The sequence below is a fragment of the Nymphalis io genome, chromosome 20, assembly GCF_905147045.1.
Source record: "Nymphalis io chromosome 20, ilAglIoxx1.1, whole genome shotgun sequence".
Lineage (NCBI taxonomy): Eukaryota > Metazoa > Arthropoda > Insecta > Lepidoptera > Nymphalidae > Nymphalis > Nymphalis io.
This window is the reverse complement of record NC_065907.1, coordinates 3,629,506-3,652,410: the sequence shown is the minus strand read 5'-3', so window position 1 is coordinate 3,652,410 and position 22,905 is coordinate 3,629,506. Positions and strand designations below refer to the sequence as shown.

General features: G+C 37.5%; 1 protein-coding gene across 11 annotated transcripts in view; it reads left to right on the top strand.

The window, feature by feature from the left end:
• Window positions 1-22,905, top strand: part of LOC126776558 (trithorax group protein osa) — a 94,096-nt gene that overhangs the window by 66,861 nt on the left and 4,330 nt on the right. For 3 of the 11 annotated variants that reach the window (XM_050499165.1, XM_050499169.1, XM_050499162.1), the window contains exons 5-16: window positions 1,783-1,912; window positions 14,449-14,741; window positions 15,001-15,175; window positions 15,592-15,752; window positions 16,141-16,182; window positions 17,098-17,286; window positions 18,483-18,699; window positions 18,889-19,005; window positions 19,978-20,052; window positions 20,993-21,080; window positions 21,185-21,476; window positions 22,228-22,320. In XM_050499165.1, coding sequence (XP_050355122.1) covers window positions 1,783-1,912; window positions 14,449-14,741; window positions 15,001-15,175; window positions 15,592-15,752; window positions 16,141-16,182; window positions 17,098-17,286; window positions 18,483-18,699; window positions 18,889-19,005; window positions 19,978-20,052; window positions 20,993-21,080; window positions 21,185-21,476; window positions 22,228-22,320 — 1,872 coding nt within the window. The remainder of the gene's footprint in view (window positions 1-1,782; window positions 1,913-14,448; window positions 14,742-15,000; window positions 15,176-15,591; window positions 15,753-16,140; window positions 16,183-17,097; window positions 17,287-18,482; window positions 18,700-18,888; window positions 19,006-19,977; window positions 20,053-20,992; window positions 21,081-21,184; window positions 21,477-22,227; window positions 22,321-22,905) is intronic. The other 8 variants (XM_050499170.1, XM_050499164.1, XM_050499173.1 and 5 more) reach the window with 6 other exon arrangements.

Sequence of the window (22,905 nt, the reverse complement as noted above, 5' to 3'; positions counted from 1 at the left end):
GATGTGATTTCGCTTTCCAAGTCATACTACCTTGAAAGTAAAATAAAAGTGTGTAAAATACGATATTATGGTCGAATTTGCAATGGCTCGTGTGGAGCAGTTTAACTTTACTCGAATCAATTCTGTAATACAATGTAAAATACGCTCGCTTCAGAGAGCACAACACATTCAGTACAGTATCTAGATAGAGCCGCCCAGCACGTTCCGACAGCTTCCAACAATAATAATTAATTGACTCGTCCGTTCGTTATCGTGCTTTTATATTGACGTTCCCGAGCGAGCAAGCGAGCGAGGCGCATTCGGAATGAAATTTCCATAAAAACTTTTGTGCTCCGGACGTTGCGAGCGCACGTTAAAATCGTCGGCTGGCAATAAAACAGCGGCCGGTGCGGCGAGGCGCGACGAGTCGCCCGCGGGTGCGAGTGGGACGGAGCGAGAGATAATGGACTCTGTACTAAATGAAGAACGCGCCGCTGCGTCGAGCGAGCGAGTTGGAGCACGGCAAAAACATCGGCGCGGTTATCGCGCTTCCCTGGCCCGCACGCCGCGCCCGCACCCCGCCGCACCGCGGCCGGACTCGTCTGATCGACGCCGGAGCCTCTCGCGGCCGAGCTAACCTCGACAGCGGGGGGTCGAAACTTGCCTCGCCGGGGCTCCTTCGCTCGCTCTCGCAACCAGTGTGTACGCTGTACGAGCTACATCGCTCTACCATTCTCGCCACTTTGTTTTACGATTCAGTTTCTACTCTAAAAAGCTGCAACTTTGCGTTGCTTCTCTTCGCTTCCGACTGTGAACTTTATATTCCAGTGGCCGGTACCGTTGTTTATAACTTCGCAATTGAAAGCGACTAACGATTGATTTACGATCGGCGGACCATTGGTCGCTTGAAACGGTGAGTGCCGCAAACATCACCTCTACTTTCTAGTCTTGTAACTTTTGGAGATAAAAAATATAAGTGATAAAAAGTTTGTGAATTATATTATATTTGCGTGTGCTTTTATCGCTTTATGGATAAATTACAAAACATTTGTAATATTACGAATGTATCTTGGTATAAAAGAGGAGCGAGTTTGTTTTTTTTTGTTTTTATTTTGGTGGGTAGTGGAAAAAATGTGAGTTTTGCTAGTTGTTTTATTGTGCGACGATTACCGCAAGCGGCCGTGCTCTATTGACACAGTCGAACTATTGTTGCTTCAGTACTGGTGCACAGGTAGCCAATGTCAAGGTGTTTCACTCGCTTTGTTATTATGTATTTAAATCTAATAACTACGATACTGAGATCTAACAACAGCTTCAATATTTAAATATTATAATCTTAGCATCTTACTATATATAATTGTTTTTTCTTTTTAAATACAATTATTTCGTTTATGATTTGCATAATAGGTGAACATACACACTTGAAAACATATTTTTGTTTATTATTATAATAATATGAATAAATTAAAATTTAATGCATTAATAATTTTTGACTTAAAATTAACATTTAAAAGCTATTTTTTTTCACATAGTAAATGTATCTTTAGGAAAACTAATCTCAACACTGACATACTTTACTGTACAATCTGTAGATAGTGAGATAGTATAATAATATATGCACTCTCAAAATATAAGTGTACGATGGGTTTTAAAACTCTTACAAACTTCCGCTATAGCAAATTTAGAGATAGTGAAACAAGACCTTTCTCAATAATTTATATCAAAATGACTCGGCATTTATTACTTTTAAACATGATATAACTGGATGAAATTATAAATGTATTTATAATAAATTTGTTTCAGGATCTGACCGGTCAGAACAGCAATGACTCTGGCGGCAGCGGCGGCGCGGGGCGCGCTTCCACGCCGCACTTGAGGCCCACGCCGAGCCCGACAGGCTCGAGTGGATCGCGATCCATGTCACCGGCTGTCGGTGAGTGCTTCGATAATCATCATCATTCATCATTCGCTTACCCTTATAACATTTGTTTGTATATGTTTATACAGCATAAAAATGGTTTTGACATATTTTTACGGCCGGTCGCCTGTCTAAACCTTAGAAATGTTTTTGTTATATTGTAGACAACATACGATTTGGTGAGACATTATACTGTTGATAGCAATGTGCCGATGGATGAGCTTCTTGCAAATATTTTCCTTAGTCGGCCCTTCCGATACTTCAGGTTGAAATGACCCCTAACTAAGTACGACTAAAACGGCTATATAACGAGCAAAAAATCCTGTATTTATTATATTTTGGCGAGAAAAATATACGGTGGATTGGTACTAGATGCAAGTTGTATTGCTTCAGTTACCAATATTGGAAAATGACAATGATTACTGTTCCAGTAGACAAATTAATGTACAAAAATACAAGACCGACTTTGTACAAAAATACACATGCCAATGTTTTATTTTTAGCTTACAGGAAATATACACATATTTATAACTTGACTCAAAGTGTAGCACTTACACGGCGTCGTTCTCTTAGTCGGACACTCTTCTTAGGTCGTTTGTTGTTTTGATGGAGTACGTGGGAGGTCTTTGAATATGATCTGCTTTGTTTTTCTTAAATAGTTGTCCTGCATAATTTATTTTCTTGATCACGGCCGGCGCATCGTGACAAGAGTCGCGTCAGTTAACTACAATTTTTTTTTATTACACTACCAGAATAATATTTTAATAATGTATGAAAAGATTATGTATTGCGTAAAAAAATAAAATTAATAACGAAATTGAAAAATCGAAAAACTTTCACTCGTAGATTAGTTCGCCGGATTCGTAGTTTCACCAAAGGCGTGTTGATCAGATTCATTGTGCATACTTCGTCACTAGCAGACGCGGGCTTTCCCGACATTGACCCACATAGAGCGGGCGCCCAGAGTACACCGTATTTTGCCCCTTTTGCGGGCGCGAACCACCCTCCACCCACCTTATGTACGAGTGAGGGGTGGTCGCGGTATATAGGGTCTCGTGAAAAACTTACCCCCACCGGCGGCGAGCACGCAAAACAGGACCTTTCCACCCGCGCCGGGTGTCGACGCGTCACTCTTATGTGCCAGTCGCCGGACCAACAGCCTCTGTTTACGATTCTTTACTTTACATATACACGTATATAGAGATAAATTGGAGCGAGACTATTCACTACAACTACGAATCTTTGTTGATACGTTTCAACCCCGAGACCGCATAGAGCATCAGCTGATCTTACGAAGAATAAGCGATATGATCACAATGAAATATTATCTTTTGTAATTTTGCTTCCATCGTATTAAATTGTTCTGTTAGTAAACAATAATTCTTTTAGTTATCCAATATAAAAGTGTTAATTATAGTTACAAAAAAACTTTTAAAAAACAAGTATTTATTTATCAGTATTTAGATTATTTGGTCACCACGGCTAAAAGTATGTGCAAAATTTCAACTTAATCGGTTAAGTGGAATTGGTTTTAATTCAGTCGCAATATTGGACCCACATATACAAACGGATGAAAAAGTTTAATAAATATCGTTCGTATATTATCAAATCTCGTATATACGAATGTTAATACAGCTTATAAGTAATGTCAATCACTGTATTGTATTTATAATCATTTTGAATACAATGTTTGCTTTAAAAACAAACAGCATACTTTGTCTGGTGCGTTTGTGTAGTTAGATACGAACAATTAGACAATCAGCAAATTGAACGACTTCTAAAAACGAATAAATAAGCGTCAAATCTTATACAGACGAAGTTCGTTATACGTTTTTTCTCGCCTCGTTTCAATACAAAAGAATGTTCCCTAAAAATGTTAATACAAAAATAATTTGCGTCCTTGTCGGGCTTCCCTCGGATTGTCCTTGACGAGGTCATTGACTGGGGTTGCTATTATATACCCCCACTTAGATTTGTTTTACAACTGTAAAGACCTAGATATTTGATCTCGAGACTAGGAGAGTTCATTCATGAATCGAGGGGATCGAGGCCAATAACAATGTATTACGTAAATTATGATATTATTATTATAAATCGTGTTGTGTGTTTACGGTGTTTATTAGGGCGTCTAACACGGTTTTATTGTATTTTGTAAATATTAAGTTTTCCTTTTTATCTATCTTGCTTTAATACAATTCGAGTCTTGCATTAATTGTTATTATTATACACATGGACAGTCATCCTCCCAGACGTAGGTTATTTATATATCGCTACGTTTAAAATAAATAAGTTGACCAAATTCTCCATTATAATTATAACACAAAACCCTTTTACTTTCATTGCTCATTATTTACTCAGTCGAGTATGCCTTAAAAGTATTCGCTTTATCACACTGGTCTGTAACGAACGGCCGTAGCAATCTTGTTTTGTTAACGTCAACGATTGCCGAACACGGCTTTCTCAAAACATCAGGCCGGAGCATGGACTGGGCGAATGGCGACTGAGCGTTCGAATACCGGTTATGTGACCGCGATACGCCTTCACTCCGAACCTTGTTTATCACAACTGACTATGCAGTGTATATATTCCAATGCTGCCTGCTCGCTGTATATATCCAGCGAGGCTTCGAACGTAACCAGCAATGTATAATATAATAGTGTGCCTGTCGTTCAACAAGTCACTAAGCCAGTAGAAGTTTAACATGACTACATGACGTCAACCTTTCGGCTCGTCGGGCTTCTCGACTCTCGACAAACACCCAATGAATATGAAGTCTCATTGGAAAATTATACGAAGCGCTTAAGGAAAGAGCCGAGAATATATGCTAAAGAGTTAAAATACGTATAATATAGCACAAAAGTGTAAATTATTATGAGTTGTTTAATTAATATTAATATTTAAAACAGTATTTTGTATATATTTACGAATTAAATTGACAGAAAAAAAATAATAATGTTTTTCCTCATATCGAAAGTATTGTGAAATACGCGTCTGTTTGTTTTATGTAATGTAGTCCATATAAAATAATGTTGTTATCACCGTTTATGAATAAAAATAAAGTTCAGTTTATCGGGCACGTTGTGCCCGTTTCCAATCCAAGTTCCATCGTTATTTTAACACAATGAAGCCGCAATACCGCAACCCGACGCGTTCGAAGGTGAATTGCGTATTGTTCGAAGCCCGCATGCAACGTGACTTTTGAAACCGACTTTAAATTTTGATGAATAAGGTTTCTTTTGCTCGCCGTTTGTATCGAATTACTATATTACTTATTTTGTGTTCTATAGCGATGTCTTTAAAGTTCATTTTACAACATATAATAGTTGTCGTGCTAAATACGGGCGCTAAAAGCATTTCGCAGTCCGTTTGCTGGGCCTGTCGGTGGTCGAGCTGGAATGTCATCAACAAAGATAAGTCAAGCTCGGATTCAGCCAAAAACGAGATACACATTTGGATTTTGCTTTACCTTTCTATATTATAAATATTTGTTTAAATCCTTGTCATAAATTTGATATAGAAAATGTAAAATATAATGAAATTAAGAAAAAATCTAATTACACACTGTTTTCAATTAAATTCTTAGTAAATTAGAATTTGCAAAAGTGTCAAAAATATAACTAAACAACAATAAATTGTAAATACAATACAAAAATAAGTAGCCGCATCGAATCATTTGATAAGATAATTCTAAAGACACGCATTGAATGACTCACAATAATAATTACAACTTCTTGCGTTCATTTTCCTTATAAATAACACAAGTGTGTATTTTAAGGCAAAGGTCAAGCGGTATCAAAGTGGAGCTTGTAAGGTTTCGACACGCGAAATTGAATTTGTGATCTTTGCGTAAGTCGGTTTCTGGAAAACCAATTACGTTAATAGTTGCCTAGTATTAAATAACTTCTCTGTCGATTGTATTTGCAATGATTATGATAGTTGAGTCATTTGAGACAGGTGGCTCAGTGAGTAGAACACGTTTGTTTTAATCATAGATCGCGGGTTACATTTTTTCGAACGAAAGCACTGATATTTTTTCATGTGCTCAGCTTGATTTTATTTATTTATTTGTATTTTATCTCATGCTCGTCGGTGAAGAAAACCATCGTCAGGAACCTGCATGTTTCTTATAAAATTCAGTCACAGGTGTACCCTCCATTAAGCACTATGTTGCTCAAATAACAGCTCCAAAACCTTCCTATAAAGGAAAAATGACCGTTGCTTAATAGTGAGTATTTACTTACCTTACGAAAATTATATGTAAGTATATAAAAAGGAAATGCCCAAATACTTGGTCGCAAACTTTATAATTTGAATTGACAAAGTCGTTACATTTCCAATTTGTGGTTATCATTAGTAATAATAATAGGGAGAGTTGATGTCCCCTTGAAACCGAGGGTACATGTACAGGCGCGGGCACCTGCAATGTTTGTCGCACTGCCTATCCGTCGACCGCCACGTGCCTCGCGTCCTTGGCAAGGCCAACGACCTTTAAATGAATTGAGAAAAAAAAAAGAAACAAAACGCTTTTTGCCTCGATACCAGCCATAATGTTTGTTTTGATCGTTTTCACGTAAACGATCCGTAGATCTTGTTTTGGTTTTGTTTGTTTGTTTGTTTGTAACGAGATTGATGTTCTTTATTATTATTCATGACGTTTCACGGTCCGACTGAGTCGTCGATTAATAATTGTGTCGGATATTTTATTTCTTATCTGTATCAGAGGCCCGAGTCGAACCCGATCACTTAAGATACGTTTGCATTTTAACGTCAACATTTTATCTACATACTCGTATTGGCAAGCTTTATATTAGTCATAAATATATTACATGTTCAAGTACATACTTATTTTTAAAATTGTAAATTTTTATGTTGGTACAAGACATCTGTTCCGGACAGTTCAACGTTTAATCGTATTCAGTATTACCCGGAAAGTAATAAATCTTTCCGCCAAGGTCAACCGGAGCTTCGGTATTTCATTCACCCCTTTCCACCCCCTGTTAACGGTGTGGGTTATTCTTTTAACTCCACTCGCTTTGGTAAAAAAAACATTCACCGATTCTTATACCGTTTTTATAGAAGAATGTTTTCATAGACATTGTGAAATGAGGTACAATAAATATTAAAGAGTATACAAACACGAAAAGACAGTAAAAGTATTATTTAGTGCTCTTCAAAGTAAAGTAAATAGACTTTAATATAAAATATTCGCGTCTAACATATAAGGACAAGATTATTTATCTTATATATTGAAAGAAAAAGCTTATTTGATAAAATTTAGACAATATTATTATTGATATAAATTTATCGGATAACAGGAATTCATAGAACTCTAGGCATTTCAATCTGTTTGCGAGGTGTGGCAGGCATTTGCTGTTACAAACTATTTTAGGTATCAGGGCTCATCCAGTTATAAAAGGTCGTTGTGTATGTTAGACAGAGATTATAAAATCTATTGAATTAAATATATTTTGCAGTTACCGAAATCGAGTCTTGTTTCCTTATCATATATTTTTCTTAAATTAAATCGATATTTAAAGAGTTAGTTGCTTTATTTATGTGATTAAAATTCTTAACAATCCGGTCAGGATTATTTTGCTACGATTTCCACATAATAATAATAATAATATCCTGGGACATTTTTCACACACGGCCATCTGATCCCAAATTAAGCTTGTACAAAGCTTGTGCTATGGAAACCAGACAACTGATATACTACATATACTACTTTTTTTTGTAAATACATACTTATATAGATAATTACACCCAGACTCAGGACAAACATACATGTTCATGCACACAAATGTCTGTCCTGGGTGGGAATCGAACCCACAACCTTCGGCGTGAAAGGCAAGTGTTCTACCAACCACGCCAATCGGCTCGTCAAATATATACATATGTAGTTATGTACATAGACATAAGACAAAAATATTATTTATAATAATGTAATATTGAATTTAATGAAGTGAATAGTTGCAGTATAATTAGGCGAAACAGGTCGCATAGAGAGGCTAATTTTGAAAGTATATATACATTCAGTTAGTCAATTGTCATGTAACTGTCAGCCTGAGCGTATTAATATAAAATTTTATGCAAAGGAACATTTGTTATGTAACGTCGATTAATAATTTGATAAATTTTAATACATGACAGTGACCTCGACCTCACTTCTAAACTTAAAATCGAAACCGTATATTAGACGTAATTTATGTAATAGTTACAACGATTGGTCTATTTATCAACCTGTATTAATGAACACAAAATAGGCATTATTCACACACGGTCATCTGATCCCAAACAAAGCAGGTCTTGTACTATGTTTCCATAGTAGACCAGAATAGACCAGACAACTGATATACTACATATACTACTTTTCTTTTGTAAAATCATACTTATATAGATAATTAAATCCGGACTCAGGACAAACAGACATGTTCATTCACACAAATGTCTTTCCAGGGTGGAAAGTTAGCAGTGTTTATTAGATGTTGGCGTCGGTGACGATCAATTTAAATAGACCACAAACGAGTTTTGGTCATCGTGACGCCAGCGTTTGTCTCAACTAGGCCGCCCTTGTTAGCGCACTCGAGTGTACATTGTACATTACGTTCCCCATTGTATACACAATCGACTTAGCGCACGTCGACTAAGAGGAGGTAAACATTTCGTGTCTCTCGTGTACTGTAATAGCGTTGTGTTCCTACGTCTTGAGATATCACCATATCATAATAATTAATTATGAAATATATATATCTTTTAACTATGTTATGTTCCATCACGATTGTCAGATCAATTGTCAAAATTTAAAGCGAGTGAATCTGTGAAGCGCACTTACTTATATTATACGACGAACCATCTCCGAATCGCGCTGCATCTTCTTGTATTTTCTTATATTTATTATATCTTATCTTATAGTTTTATCTATATTAGTTTAGTAGATCTTTTCAGCTCTGCAAACAAAAAAAAAACCTTATTTATAAATGTAAATATTTTAACTTAAAATTAATAAAATTGAAATCATTCGGTACCTATTTATTTACGTAATCGGTTTAATGGGCCAATGTGATGCATAATGAACCAGTTATTCGTAATTCAAGTTTATTTCTAATTTAACATTGAAAGCCAGTCGGTTTTATACGTTAATTGAGTAAATAAATTTCATCTACGTATTCAAATTTAATAGAAGTAATTTGTTTCTATCAAATATTAAATGTTGTTCTTAAAGATAAAATATTTACCTGAATGGTGGGTTTATATAAATAAGTGTATTAAATTATTACGTATAGCTTTTTCTTTATGTGTTCCACGTAAAACATTTATAATCTTGTGATTAATATCAATTTAAAGTGATTTACTTCAAACTTGACAAACAATGATAAAATTGCTTATGAGTCATCGTAACTTAAAGTCGGTAAAGAAAAAAAGTCTAAATAATATTGTAATTGTACGGTAGCTGTAAAACAGGTTTCATGGTATGGTTACCATCGGTTTTTCTATAGAAGATAGTATCTACTTGTTTATCCATACCTACTGTTTAAATACTAATAAGCAATTAAAAGGTTTTATTTAACTTCACGTTTTTGTATGTATGATATATATTTATACGTATGAATATTTATCAGATGTTATGTAAACAAATGCTTAAAGCTGAAATTTTACGTACACGTGTAACTTATTGTACTATTTTTTTTAACAGAAGGGCCCCCCAATTAGAGCTTACTTTTAAGTTTTTATTTTATACTGTATAGTATGTAAGGAGTTGTTAGTATATCATGTTATTTATTTTTTGTATTTTTTTGTCGTTTATCTATTACCTCAAATGCCGAGTAGGTATTTAAATATATTAAACAAAATTAAATTATACATAATATATACATATAACTTTCAGAGGGCTCACAAATTACATATGAAAGATGTATGTAACCTTGTTACTTTTCGCGAAAGAAAAAGTGAAAGTTGTCAATTATATACCGTACAAATATATATATATGCATATAAAATGTAGCGTGTATATCAAGCTACACGATGGAAATGTTTGTCTAAAGAGAGTGGTTACATTTTGGCTCGTTAACTGCATCGTATATTGTGTATGTGATCATTTTCACGGAATGTCGGACTACCGTTGGCGGATTCAGCGGTACGTGGCCCGCCGCACATTACCAGCCCGCAACACCGCATTCTCCACACGTGATATCGATACATGTACACCACTACAGCGTAGCGCTACACCGACACTAATTAGTTAGCCGCACGACACTAACCGATGCGAAATAAACCTTACGTGCCTTAGATTAGGGTTTGTTATACTAATTGATCGTTAATAGTGTAGTTCCTGTTCTCTGTGGAGCGGCATGACTAAGGCGCGAAATTCAGAAAATTACAATCGTTTCACCTGTTGCCGAGACGTTGCCTATAAAAGTGCCCTTTGTCGGTATGATTCACCTGCGTGGGTATTCTGAAATATAGTTTTTCTATGACGCATATATGACAACGACGTCTTTCAATTGACATCACTGTAAATTAACATAATTAATTATCTTTTGGCGAATACGTAGACTTATTCGCAACAATCATTTGTTTATAGATTTTCTTAAGTTACATGGGTAGGACAATAAAAATAGATCTTTGTAATATATAACTTTACTTTAACAATAATTATTGAAGGATTTGAATAAAATTAAATTCATAATTTTGTTATTATTTATTTCATAACGTACGAAAAATACGAAATTTATAAATACATAAGACTAAACTAAGAGTCTAATGATTCACTAAAATATTGATAAGACAGCACAATACGGTAATTATAAGAAAAGTTAATTCGACTTCTCAGAGCATTTATTACTCTATAGAAAACGTAGTTTCTGAGGTAATAAATAATAAAATTTAATTTAAAAGAAAACAAATTATTACTCAATCGATTTACCACAGTAAAAGTTAGAAGATAAATAAAAGTTTATTAATTGTAAGATAGTATACATTCGAACGGCTCGATCACGTTCACGTCGTGCCCGTCGGAGGCGGGAAAGTAAAGACCTCGTCGTGGCCTGCTGCTGCCCTTGACAGAGCTGGTTGCGTTTGTGTGCGTTAAGTGCCATTATGCCTCTGTAGAACACGCTTTGCTACTGAGTAGCTCACAATTTATAGTAATGTAAATAAATTTTACATGTTTAGTTTTGAAAAATAGATTTACTCAAAACATATATTATAGTTACATATATATTAATTATATAATAATAATAGCTGCTAGAGGTCCGCTTTGTTGAATAAAAAAACTTACATTGTTTGAATATTTTATGAAAAGTATCTAGGCGACCGCCTTTTTTAATATTTTTTTTTTGTAAAAAAATGCGTTTTTTCACGCAAGACAATATAAATAAACTTTATCTTAAATACAAAAGAGCTGTTCCCGAAATACACGAAATAAATTTATATTGCTTATTATTATATTAAAATAAATAAATTCTTATATCTGAATATTTGATTTCTTACAGTTTTTACGGATCACCAACTTCCACGACAATGTAGAGAAATAATTAACCTCGTAATCTATAACTTATAACTAACCATATAACTATGACAGTGCAACGTCATGAATAATTTGTTATATTGGTTAAAAACACCGTTTTAATTAAATAAAATGTTAACTTGTAGATATCCCAATCCCTAGTATTAAGTTCGTCGTATGAAAAACATAAGAATTTTTCATTAAAATATTATTTTTTTGAACATTATAACAGTAAAATTGACACAAAAATAGTAATTAATTAAACAATAAACAATAATTATAAATAATAAATATTACACTAGTAAAAAAAAATAATTGAATATCCTATTTATTTAAAGCTTTATTAATTAGCTACTAAGACTAAACAGACTGAACTAGAGTTAATCTGTGCTTCAGCTCGAGTCCAAATCTCTAATATTATAAACGTAATTATTAGAAATAATATTTCTCCCTGAAATAAATTTGTAGGTGTATGTGTGTGTTACTGTTGCGATAAGAGCAGGCTGCGTAAAAGGTAATAAGGTTGAATAGGATATTAAGGCATACATGCAAAACAGGATGTAGTTTTATTTTAATATGATAAAATTATCTTTCGGTTAATTCATGTGATAACTTATTAAATATTCTATGAGTTTTTTTTTTTTTTTTTGATAATTTATTCTATATCATAATAATAAGTATTATGATTTATTTTTTTAGCATTCTTGCCGCCATTCTACGCGGTCATGATTTGTACAGTAGATAATTTTAATGTTTAAATGTGTTAATTAATTTATTTCATTACGTGTAGTCTTTGGAGATAGCGGTATATTTTTTTTTTAGACATTTTTTTTATTTGATTTATGTGATATTTCTTTGTCATATTAAAATAGAAGTGTTGTACGTTAGTTCACCTATGTGATTTGAACAAGATACAATATATGTAAACCAAATATTTTTTGAGAAAACTTCACGTTCCTATAAGTAAGTATTTACTTATTACATCGTTTCGTATATGTAAGTTTTTTACTTGTAGGACTGTAATGCCGACCAAAAAAGGTCGAATATCGGAAACTTACAACTGTGCGTTGGACAACTTGATGTTTACATAATATAATTTTTAAAGGTCTTCCCCCGCGACGATATCTAATATACAGGGGTTCGCAAAGGACCTGGCTATACGTTATAGAATATTCGGTTTAACAGCAAGAAGATTGCAATATACATATTTTATTACTTAGCAGAACCCGCGGCTTTGCTCCGTAGAATTCTGTTCGTCACGAAAATCTTACAGAATCTGCCATTTACAAAGATTTAAACCTTACCAACTTTTATATAATACTAGAAGGATTTTATTTTGAATTGAGTTATTGACATATGATACGAAATATATTATTTAAAAAGTACGAACTATACTCTACTTGAACTATAATTGAGTATATATGCAAAAGACAAAAGTACCTTAAAATATAATTTGTCCCAGACATATAAATTTATTTAATTGATTATTTTTTTTACTGCTGTTACCGTTATCGTTTGAATGCGAGTATTAATTTTCACCTTATAAATACAACTACTGGAGATAGTAGCACCGTGACTATGGTCAGATTGATATTGCGTTACTTTTACGACCCGGTGGCCGACCGACCGACCCCGATATTCTGGCTACAACCGTTAATGGTCACCGTAAACAAATAGATGCATTATAGATGGGCGCATATGCCTCATTCGATATGATTCACTGGCGCCTCGCCGTCTGCCGACCGTCTGATCGCACCAACAATATTATAATGCCCCGATAATTGCTCGCTGACGAGATTAAAGTGTCGTCTCGTGCACGTGATAACGCATTGTTTATATTCGTAATGATAAGTTATAAACGAATGATAAGTCGATTGCTGAGACGTATGTACGAACGTTTGAGAGTAGGGCGACTTATATGATGTAATGTTGACATAACTGCATAAGTTCAAATCGACCTACATAAAAGCTGTAATACCACTTTCGTCGTCGCAAATCACTGCCGTTCGTATCTCGGCCTCGGTCAATGTGTTGCGTGTGTCGTATGCACATATACGGATGCAATAAAGTGCAGCGAGAATTCGCAGGCTAGCGGTGTATGCGGCTCACGTGCCGCCGGAAAACGAAAGTGATCTGGTGCGTCTCTCCGCCCTCGATTGATGCGCCCCGGCTTAGGCGAGCCCTCGTTAACTGTATTATTCAAATTGTGTGTACGACGAGGAACCGTGAGCGTTCGGATCGATCACACACGGAAACGTTTGCCGCTTGCACTCTCGAATACAATTTAATTCAAGTTCTAACCGCAACGTATATGTTTACGTATGTAGTGGTAGTTGTTTAACAAAAGCTCAGCGCACCTCGTACCCGTTGTGGGATATTTACGACCCAATAAAAGTATCCTTCAATTGTTTGTTATCTCAAATGCTTTTCTGTTTAATGTGAGGCGATTATCGTAACATTGAATCTTATTATTATTGCCTTGTTTGCTAATGCTAACTAATTAGTTAATGATCCTTTAAAAACCAAAGAAACAAATTAATATGAACAATTATAGTAAGAAAATTAGAATAATTTTATTCTAATGAGAATGTGGCTCTGTTTGCAAACGTAAGAATAATAAGATATTTTTGCGCACCAGCAACACTTGGCGATGTTGAGATGTAATCCGTATGATGGCGGGAAACCAACTCTAGTCAAAGCATTACCAAGAAGGTAATTTACGTCAGGCATAAAATTGCCAAATATTTACATGCAGCTTACACAATACGCCTATCACAGATAAATGGAATAGGAACAAATGGTGATGATGATAATGATGATTATGATGATATTAAACTTTATTAGCTCGTTATAGCAATTAACAAAACATTTATGGGTTGTTTTAGTAATTCGGCTCCGACTTGTACTCAAAACCTTGATTTTGAGTACAAGTGGAATTGATGATGAAAGAAAGATCAATTGGTCATTACCTAGTTGTAGTTTCATATCAATGAAACATATTTCATTATAGTATTACATGTTTAAAAAAAAACATATATGTTTGTAGGTACCCAGAACGTACCGATGCCACCGCGGCCATCGTCATCGTTATCGGACGGCGGCGGACCGACCGTAAGGGCCGGTGCTGGCGCAGGCAATCCGGGCGCAGGGCCGCCTCCGTCCGCTGCGCCACCGCCCGGAGCGATGCTGCCGCAGCCCTACCACCACGGACCATATAAACCGGCGCCCTATCCGCCGCAGCCCTATGCCTACCCGCCACGCAACCACCACCCCTACCCGTATGGCGGATACCGGCCGACTCCACCGCCACATCCGTCACAACATTATCCGCCACTCAAGGTAATTGCACAAAGAACTCTGTAATCAGAAATATAAAAAGAAGAAGTGATTTATTTTATTCTTAATGATTACAATGCATAAAATGTATTAATATTTGTTGGGTTTATAGTAAAAATATCGGTTATATTACTTAACATTTGCACAACACTAAATATAAGTTATACACAGAATATATTTGGAAATACTTTTACGTGTATCTTCCACTTTATGTAATTATAAGGAATATAATAATCAAACGAGTTGTTCGTTTGCATTGCAGCAAGCGGGTCGTCACATGGGCCCGCCGGGCGAGGCCATGCCGCCGCCCACCGCGCCGGGCGAGGCGCACGACAACGGGCCCGCCGCGCCCGCCACCGCGCTCGTCACCACCGGGCCCGACGGCGCGCCGCTCGACGAGGGCAGCCAGCAGAGCACGCTCAGCAACGCCTCCGCCGGTACGCGACACCCGCCTCATGCACACTATGATACAACTCGTGAGCGGTATCTCTGGCTGCTCGTGCTAGTTTCGACCTGATTTTCCCAAATGGGTGTATTAATCACGAAAACGAAATGAGTCAGCGCCAACTGAGCTATGGTTCTAACCGCATCTACTGTAAACTGTATAGTACTGTACTAAAGGAAAGGATACCGCTGGTTTTTAGTGGGTATGTTCGGGGCGCACTCGACGCCCTGGACACCGACGAGCCCCATATATCCCAACGTTTCACGTGGGGGAAACGCGTAACGCGTTTTTCCAGCGAAAAAAAAAGAGGTCTAAGCAGGATTGAGTACCGTAGGCCGAATGTAAACAATTGGACGTCATATAACGCAGTAAGTCGGTGGTAGTGATAGAGGTTCTTTGATTTTCCAGCGTCGGGCGAGGAGCAGTGCGGCACGCCCAAGAGCTCGCGCAAGGAGTACGGCGCGGGCAGCGCGGCGCCGTCGCCGTCGCCGGGCGGCGCGTCGCACTCGTCCGCGCACGACGACTACGACGCCTCCCCCTCGCCGTGGCCGCGCCCGCCCTCTAGCCCCGTGAGTTGCGCTCCAGGGAACGCACTTGCTCGCACCGTTTTAATGTCTCACTCGATCACTTCTGTTGTGAGCAAGTCTGTTTTCTTTGTCATTGTACAAATTAAATGTACATTTTTATTTTGTAAGTCAACTTGGTTAATAATAGTAGACGATTTGAAATATTTTCCTTCTACCTTCCCACACTAAATTAATCTTAGTGGTCTCTTTCTGTATAGTTAATGAAATACATGTATAATTGTCAATAATAACACCCGCACATTTTAATTTTCAACTACACTACCCCTTTAAAAGATTGCCATTCATGTATGTGAACACCAAACCCCCCCCCCATTATGCTAACATTATTTACGTAGGAGACGAAGCATTGCATTGTGTTCGTGTATTTCAGGTGTTTAACAGTCACATAGCGCCGGAGTCCTACAGATCAAAGGTTTATATCCAAGTTAAAGCTCACTAAGCATGTGTAGTGCTCGAAACGTAACGTTAACGCGTTTAATATTGCATGGCGCCATATAATATTATATATCAGTTAACGTAACCCGTGCGATCACAATAAAGCCCCGTAGATGAATATAATTAGACCTTATCTGGAATGTGATGCGAAATTAACCAAAATTACTTTATTATGCTTGAGCTTGAAAAACTACAATCTGTTGTGCTTCCAGCTATTTCCTTATTGGTGTTGGGTTTTTTTTTTTTTTTTTTAATACGTTAATCCGATAATGAGTGTATACTTAGCTTTTAGTATTTCCTATTAGTTAATAAAATGTAACATTTCTTCTATGATAAAGATTTTTAATTTTTAAAAGTATTATTAATGATATTTTTGATAGATATAGAAGGCGATCTATGCCTTTTTTCCGTTGATTGAGTATGGTAGTTTATATATATATGTCTCTTCGTAATAGTTTCTATTTTTAATTTGATATATATTTTAGCATGTTGCGTTTATGGATAAGGTATGCATACTTTAAAATCTAAAGAATATTAAAAATGGTAGAATGTTGTATGATTTAGAAGTACTTTTTAATTAATATTAATTCATTAATATTGACTTAAACGTATTCGACTCTTTTATTTTATAAGATAATAAGGGTCAATAGTTAAATATTAAATTTTATAATATTTTGTATTTTTCTTATGGTTACTTAACAACATTAATTATATTAAGTCATATGAATTCAATATGTGATATTCTATGCACCGATTCTTAATTGATATCGTGTATATTGTTACATTTCTTTTTTTTTAATATTTATTGCATTCATCGTTTACCGCAATAATATTTCGCGGATCGACATTGCATGTGATTGCGCTGTATGTATAATGAGTGTGGTTGCGCCAGAAGTCGGACTCGCTGGGCAAGCTGTACGAGATGGACGACGCCCCCGAGCGGCGCGGCTGGGTGGAGCGCCTGCTGGCGTTCATGGAGGAGCGCCGCACGCCCATCGCCGCCTGCCCCACCATCTCCAAGCAGCCGCTCGACCTCTACCGCCTCTACCTGCTCGTGCGCGACCGCGGCGGGTTCGTCGAGGTGAGCCCCCAGCGTTATCCATCTAAGCCTTATCCCTTAGAAAAGTAGGAGGACCGTGACAGAAACACGACTGAATTCTATACAAAATGTGCTAGTTTAAATATAGAAATACAACGACAAAGGTGAAAGGGGACTGGGATACAGTTAAACTAATAACATAGTATATTCAAGTTGTAGTTAACTTACCTGGTGATATCACAGTCAGAACATACATCACGTCTGCTATCGTATTGTCCAGCCGACCAACTGAACAGTGAGGCCGTTCAGAAACTGCTTGTTGTGTAAAAAAGAATAAAACATTTGAAATATATAACGATGCGTCATAAACAGCACGACTCATTTTAACACTTTGATCACGCATTATCAAGCATATTGTAAACATGCATCATTGAATTACATAATAAAAATGAATATTTTAAAGTTCGTTAGCCAAGGTATACTTGGCGTAGGGCTTTTTAACTATTTATTACATGGGTCAACAAAAAAAAGTATTCGTAAAAATTTCTAAACTGAATTACCTGAATTTAATATATTTATAAAAATCTAACTTCTCTATCTCGTAGTCTTGTATAAAATTTCAAAAACAAAACCACCTCGATCTAAGCACTAATAAACAATTATAATTATGACAAGACTTAGTATGACTCGTAAATCGTTCTAAGTTCGAATATTGGCCGTTCGTTATGTCATATTGTAACTTTTAATGTTAGATTCACATTAATTATAAAAGTAAACAGCAGTTAGACTTTCGTACAGTTTATATTTAAGCGCGATCGCAAACATTCATAAGACTTAAACCGACTCGAGCGAGTGCTATTAAAACTTCACACAGTACTCGATGTAAGAGAGGCTAATACTTCAAGTCGGATTTATGTTAGTGCATGTGCGGTCGGTGTTATGTGAATAGCCGCCATAAACCCGCTGGCGTTTTAACGATAGTTAATAAATTTTTATCATTAGAACGCTTCGACTGCACGAACATTGTTATACAGTAGACCGTTGACCGTCGAACGGAGCGCACGTTTCTTCATCGCGTACTTTAGTACAAAGTAGCCTACTAGAAAAACATGGTAAGGTATCCGCTCGTTAATAATACGAGTTATCGCCCTTCGCCTTCAGTAAATCTGTATAGTTTATGTTACAAGCGTTTGCGTGTTCGGATCGTATAACAAGTGGGACATGTATGTATTTTCAAGGTGACGAAAAATAAAACGTGGAAGGACATCGCCGGCCTGCTCGGGATCGGCGCGTCGTCGTCGGCCGCGTACACGCTGCGGAAGCACTACACGAAGAACCTGCTCGCGTACGAGTGCCACTTCGACCGCGGCGGCATCGACCCGCAGCCCATCATCAACCAGGTGGAGGCCTCCACGAAGAAGAAGAGCGGCAAGTCCAATAGCACCACTAGTGCAGGTAATTAATATTTGCTCTCCAAAAATATATTCTGTTACAAGAAATATATAAATACGCGTACCACTCACGGTAGGTACAACCTGAATATCGTATGGGACATTATAATTAGTCCTCACAATGAAACTGAAATTGAAATCGGAGCGTGTAATAATGTGAACAGTGTCGAATGTATGTCGTGTGTCCGCGCAGCAGGCTCGTCCAACTCGGCGGAGCAGTTCGTGGGCGGCGCGGGGCAGGGCGGCGCGGCGCTGGACGGCTACCCCGCGCACTACGCGCCCTACCCGCCGCAGCCCGCGCAGCCGCAAGGTACCGCGCACATCGCCTCTTACCCAAACAAACTGACCATTTGTCTGACTCGCCTCTTACACTTGAAGAACACATTAAAGATACACATTATATACACCGAGCGTCACATTGTTTACATTTTGACCCTCCCAGTGGTTATACAGTCTCATTGCTAATTCGAAACGGGGAAGTGTATTTATTTCGCTTTTAACGTGTATAAACCTTAACATGAAATCACTAGCGATTAGTTTAAAACGATTGCACGGACCGAGTTCTATTCGCTGTAAATAAGCGCTACATAGATATAGTATTAGAGAAACCGCTTCCTTGTGGTTTACAGAGAACGACGCCCGATGCTTGTTTTTATTTATGCGGTCTGAACTAACCCTTATAAAATAATTTTCATTGGCTGTCCGATCAGAACGAAATACACGTATATAATATTCGTGTTACATGTTTATAATGTAGTAAGTGAAGTTGTTGCTGTATTGCAATACATAAGTGTATTTCGTTTTGTTAACAATGGCTAACAAATTATTTGGCTTTAGTTTGCTTGTCACTAACTCCTCACTAATTGAGCACCATAGTTCGACCTATTTAAAGATCGCTATTAAAAATACTATCGTAAAAATTGATTGTGTTATTTTTTGTTTATATTTAAATCATATATATAACAGAATCGAAAAATAAATTTTGTATACAATGATTTTTCATGGCGATCTTATCATGATAAAATAATATATTTTTAGGAAATCTACTGGCGTCATTATCATCTTACCTTAAGTTAATGGTTTTAAATTTAACATTTAACTATATTATATTGATGATATTATAAATTTAAAATGACGTAAATGAGCACAAGTCAAAATTAAAAAGTAAACGACTAAGCCTTCCACTTCCACTTTCAAAGTATACTTCGTATAGTCTCCAACCCGGCGGTCAGTAGATTTCCACGTAGCACGTAACGGGTGGTATAACCTCGTGTGGTTGTAGGCGGCGGGCCGGGCGGCGACAACCTCGCCGCCTCCAACCCGTTCGACGAGCCGCCGGGGCCGAGGCGACCCCCAGGTACTTAACCCACGCTTGACCCCGAAATCCCCTATCACATCTAACCATTGGCGGAGATGCTGCTTTTTATTATATTGGTTCGAAAATTGAATGGGTGTTGCAAATTTTTTGTTCAATCATAATTAAAAATACGTGTAAAGAGAAATATCCATACTTTAATATGCGTTCATTATAAAAGCAATTAATTTGTTAGATTTACTTATGTTACTATGTAATTAGATCTACATAACTTGTTCTCGACGTAATTTTATTAATAATAAAAGTTTAAATTATTTAATGAGCCGCCCATTAAAGTATCGATGTTGTTAAGTACTCGTTTCTGTGAACGATTAAAGCTTGAAACTACAATCGCCTCCGTAAGTTTTGAAACGTTTTTCGTTTATTGAATAATATTATGATGTCGATGTTATCTTAATATAAAATAAAAATGTATATATTCCGTGAATGCCATTGAAACTGTTTTGTTTTAATATGAAGTTGTCAAAATAAAATGCTTAATAATCTTTAATTCAAATAAACGTAGTGCACGAGCTTTTTAAATAGTATATTAATAAACGATTTGTGCGATTAAATAAATATCTAATCGAATCATAATATTATTAGTAGATACTTAGATTTATCTCGTGCATAAAAATGTTTATATTTTTTGATGCTTGGTCATAGTTTGAAATTATTAACATGGACAGACTTTTTTTTTACCTTTGTGAATTAGCTATTGCTTGATAAATGTTTTTGTTCGAGTTTAGCTACTATAAGTTGCTAAGTTGCATACTTTCTATCAATTCGCTTAGACAGCTATGGTAAGTGTAGGAATGTAAAAGTAGTTTCGTACGTAAAGCAATAAGTACACTATAGAAGAAAACGACTCCTTGAAATAAAATTTATACATTTATCATCGTTTAGGTAGAATACGTTTAACGCGTGCCATTTTTATTTACAGGTTACCAACAAGGTTACGGGTACGAATATGGATCTCCTTATCCGTCGAACAGGCCCGTCTACCCGCCGTACGGCCCCGACGGCGACAGGTCAGTCGCTCACAGTATATCCACTATAATCTGTCTAATAAAGTATAAAGCTCGGTACGCAGCTTGTTTCGTTCGAGCGCTAATAACGAGATGTGTCGTCGCAGGGGCTACGGGTCGGGCGGCGAGTACCGCTACGGCGGCTACGGCGGCGGGTACCGCGCGGGCGCGCCGGCGGGCGGCGCGGCGGCGGCGCAGCCCGCGCCCGCACAGCCCGCCGCGCCGCCGCCCGCGCAGCCCGCGCACCCCGCGCACCCCGCGCACCCGGCGCACCCGGCGCAGCCCTACCCCGACTACTACCGCGCGCCGCACCCGCACCCGCACCCGCCGCACCCGCCGCACCCGCAGCACCCGCCGCACCCGCCGCACCCGCCGCACTCGCCGCAGCAGCCGCACGAGGTGTGTATCGACGTGTCCCGCGCCGAGCGGAACATTTGAGATCCATTACGAACTCCGACGGTCGCCATTCTACTGACATTTGTATTTGACTATAAACGTAATTGGCGAGTCGATCGACAGCTCTCGATGGATTCTCGACGTCAGTTCGACGTTTCGATTCTAAATAAAAATTACATAAAATATAATATATCGTTAATATTTATATCTAGTGTATTGTGTAGATACGTATCTGTTACGCATGACTAGCGTGTAAGGAACAGATTTATATAAATGTTTCTATATTGTAACATGTGCTTTTCTAAATGTTGTTAAACTTACGTTAAATATTTTGGGATAAGGAAATTTGAAAATATTTCATGTAATTGTATGCGAGCCTGCTGATATAAAGTTGTATACATTTTAAGAAATTTATCAATATGCGAGATTGAAAGAAACAGATCCCACAACGTAACCGTTTCCGCACTTCGATATGAAGGAATGCCTTATGCCATAGATTAATAAGAATGGGTCTGCTGCGATTTAAATTTACTTTATAATAAAAACCTTATTTAGTAATATATTAAGAGATCTATATAATCCGGTACATAATCTTATTTTATGGGAACACAAACTATTATCTTAAATGAATTGAGCGAAACAGTTAGACACTTAGTCTCGAAGCACTGTCGACGTAGCGCTTAGAGATGTCGAGGCGGGGGGGGGGGGGAGTAGGTTCAGTCGCGAGGCCCGCTGACGCAGTGTGTTGGTGTAGATGTCCGGCGGCGCGCAGGTGGCGGGCGCGCTCATGAGCTCGCAGCTCGCGCGCCAGCTCGTGGCGCCGCTGCCGTCGCCCGTCCGCCCCTACGTACGGACGCCCCGTTTGTACCACGCACTCAACACCGCTTCCCATATTGGCGATCGGTCTCGGCCCGCCGCATCACCGTCGCACCGCTCTCGTGATTGGGCACTTACCATCTCTCACATATAGACCCTAGCGATTTTATATAGTGCACCCTCCTAGACGATTTCATTAGGATGTCACTTCCGACGATCGACGGACTCGCGTTACACTATGAGCGAATTTTTCAACACTTTCTCACCCTCGTTAAACACGTTAGTACACTCTGCTACATCTTCGGTAAATCCCAATTATGAAGTGGTGTCGATGTCCTCTGTAAGGTTCGACTCCGATATCTCTGTGTCGAGAATTACAGGTGGACTGCAAAGGTGAAACTCATCCGTGGTTTTGGCTTCATTTAATTTTTTAATTATTTTTTTTATAAATAATACCACTCGCTTAACGAAATTTCAAGCTGTCACTATTAATTTTTTCTTCAGTTTTCGTTTAACTAAATTTTGGCTTGCGGTGTGATTAATTGGCTTTTCGATTTTCGGTCGAAGAACCGTAACGATTCGAAAAAAAAACCCGACTCAAAATTTAACAAAGAAA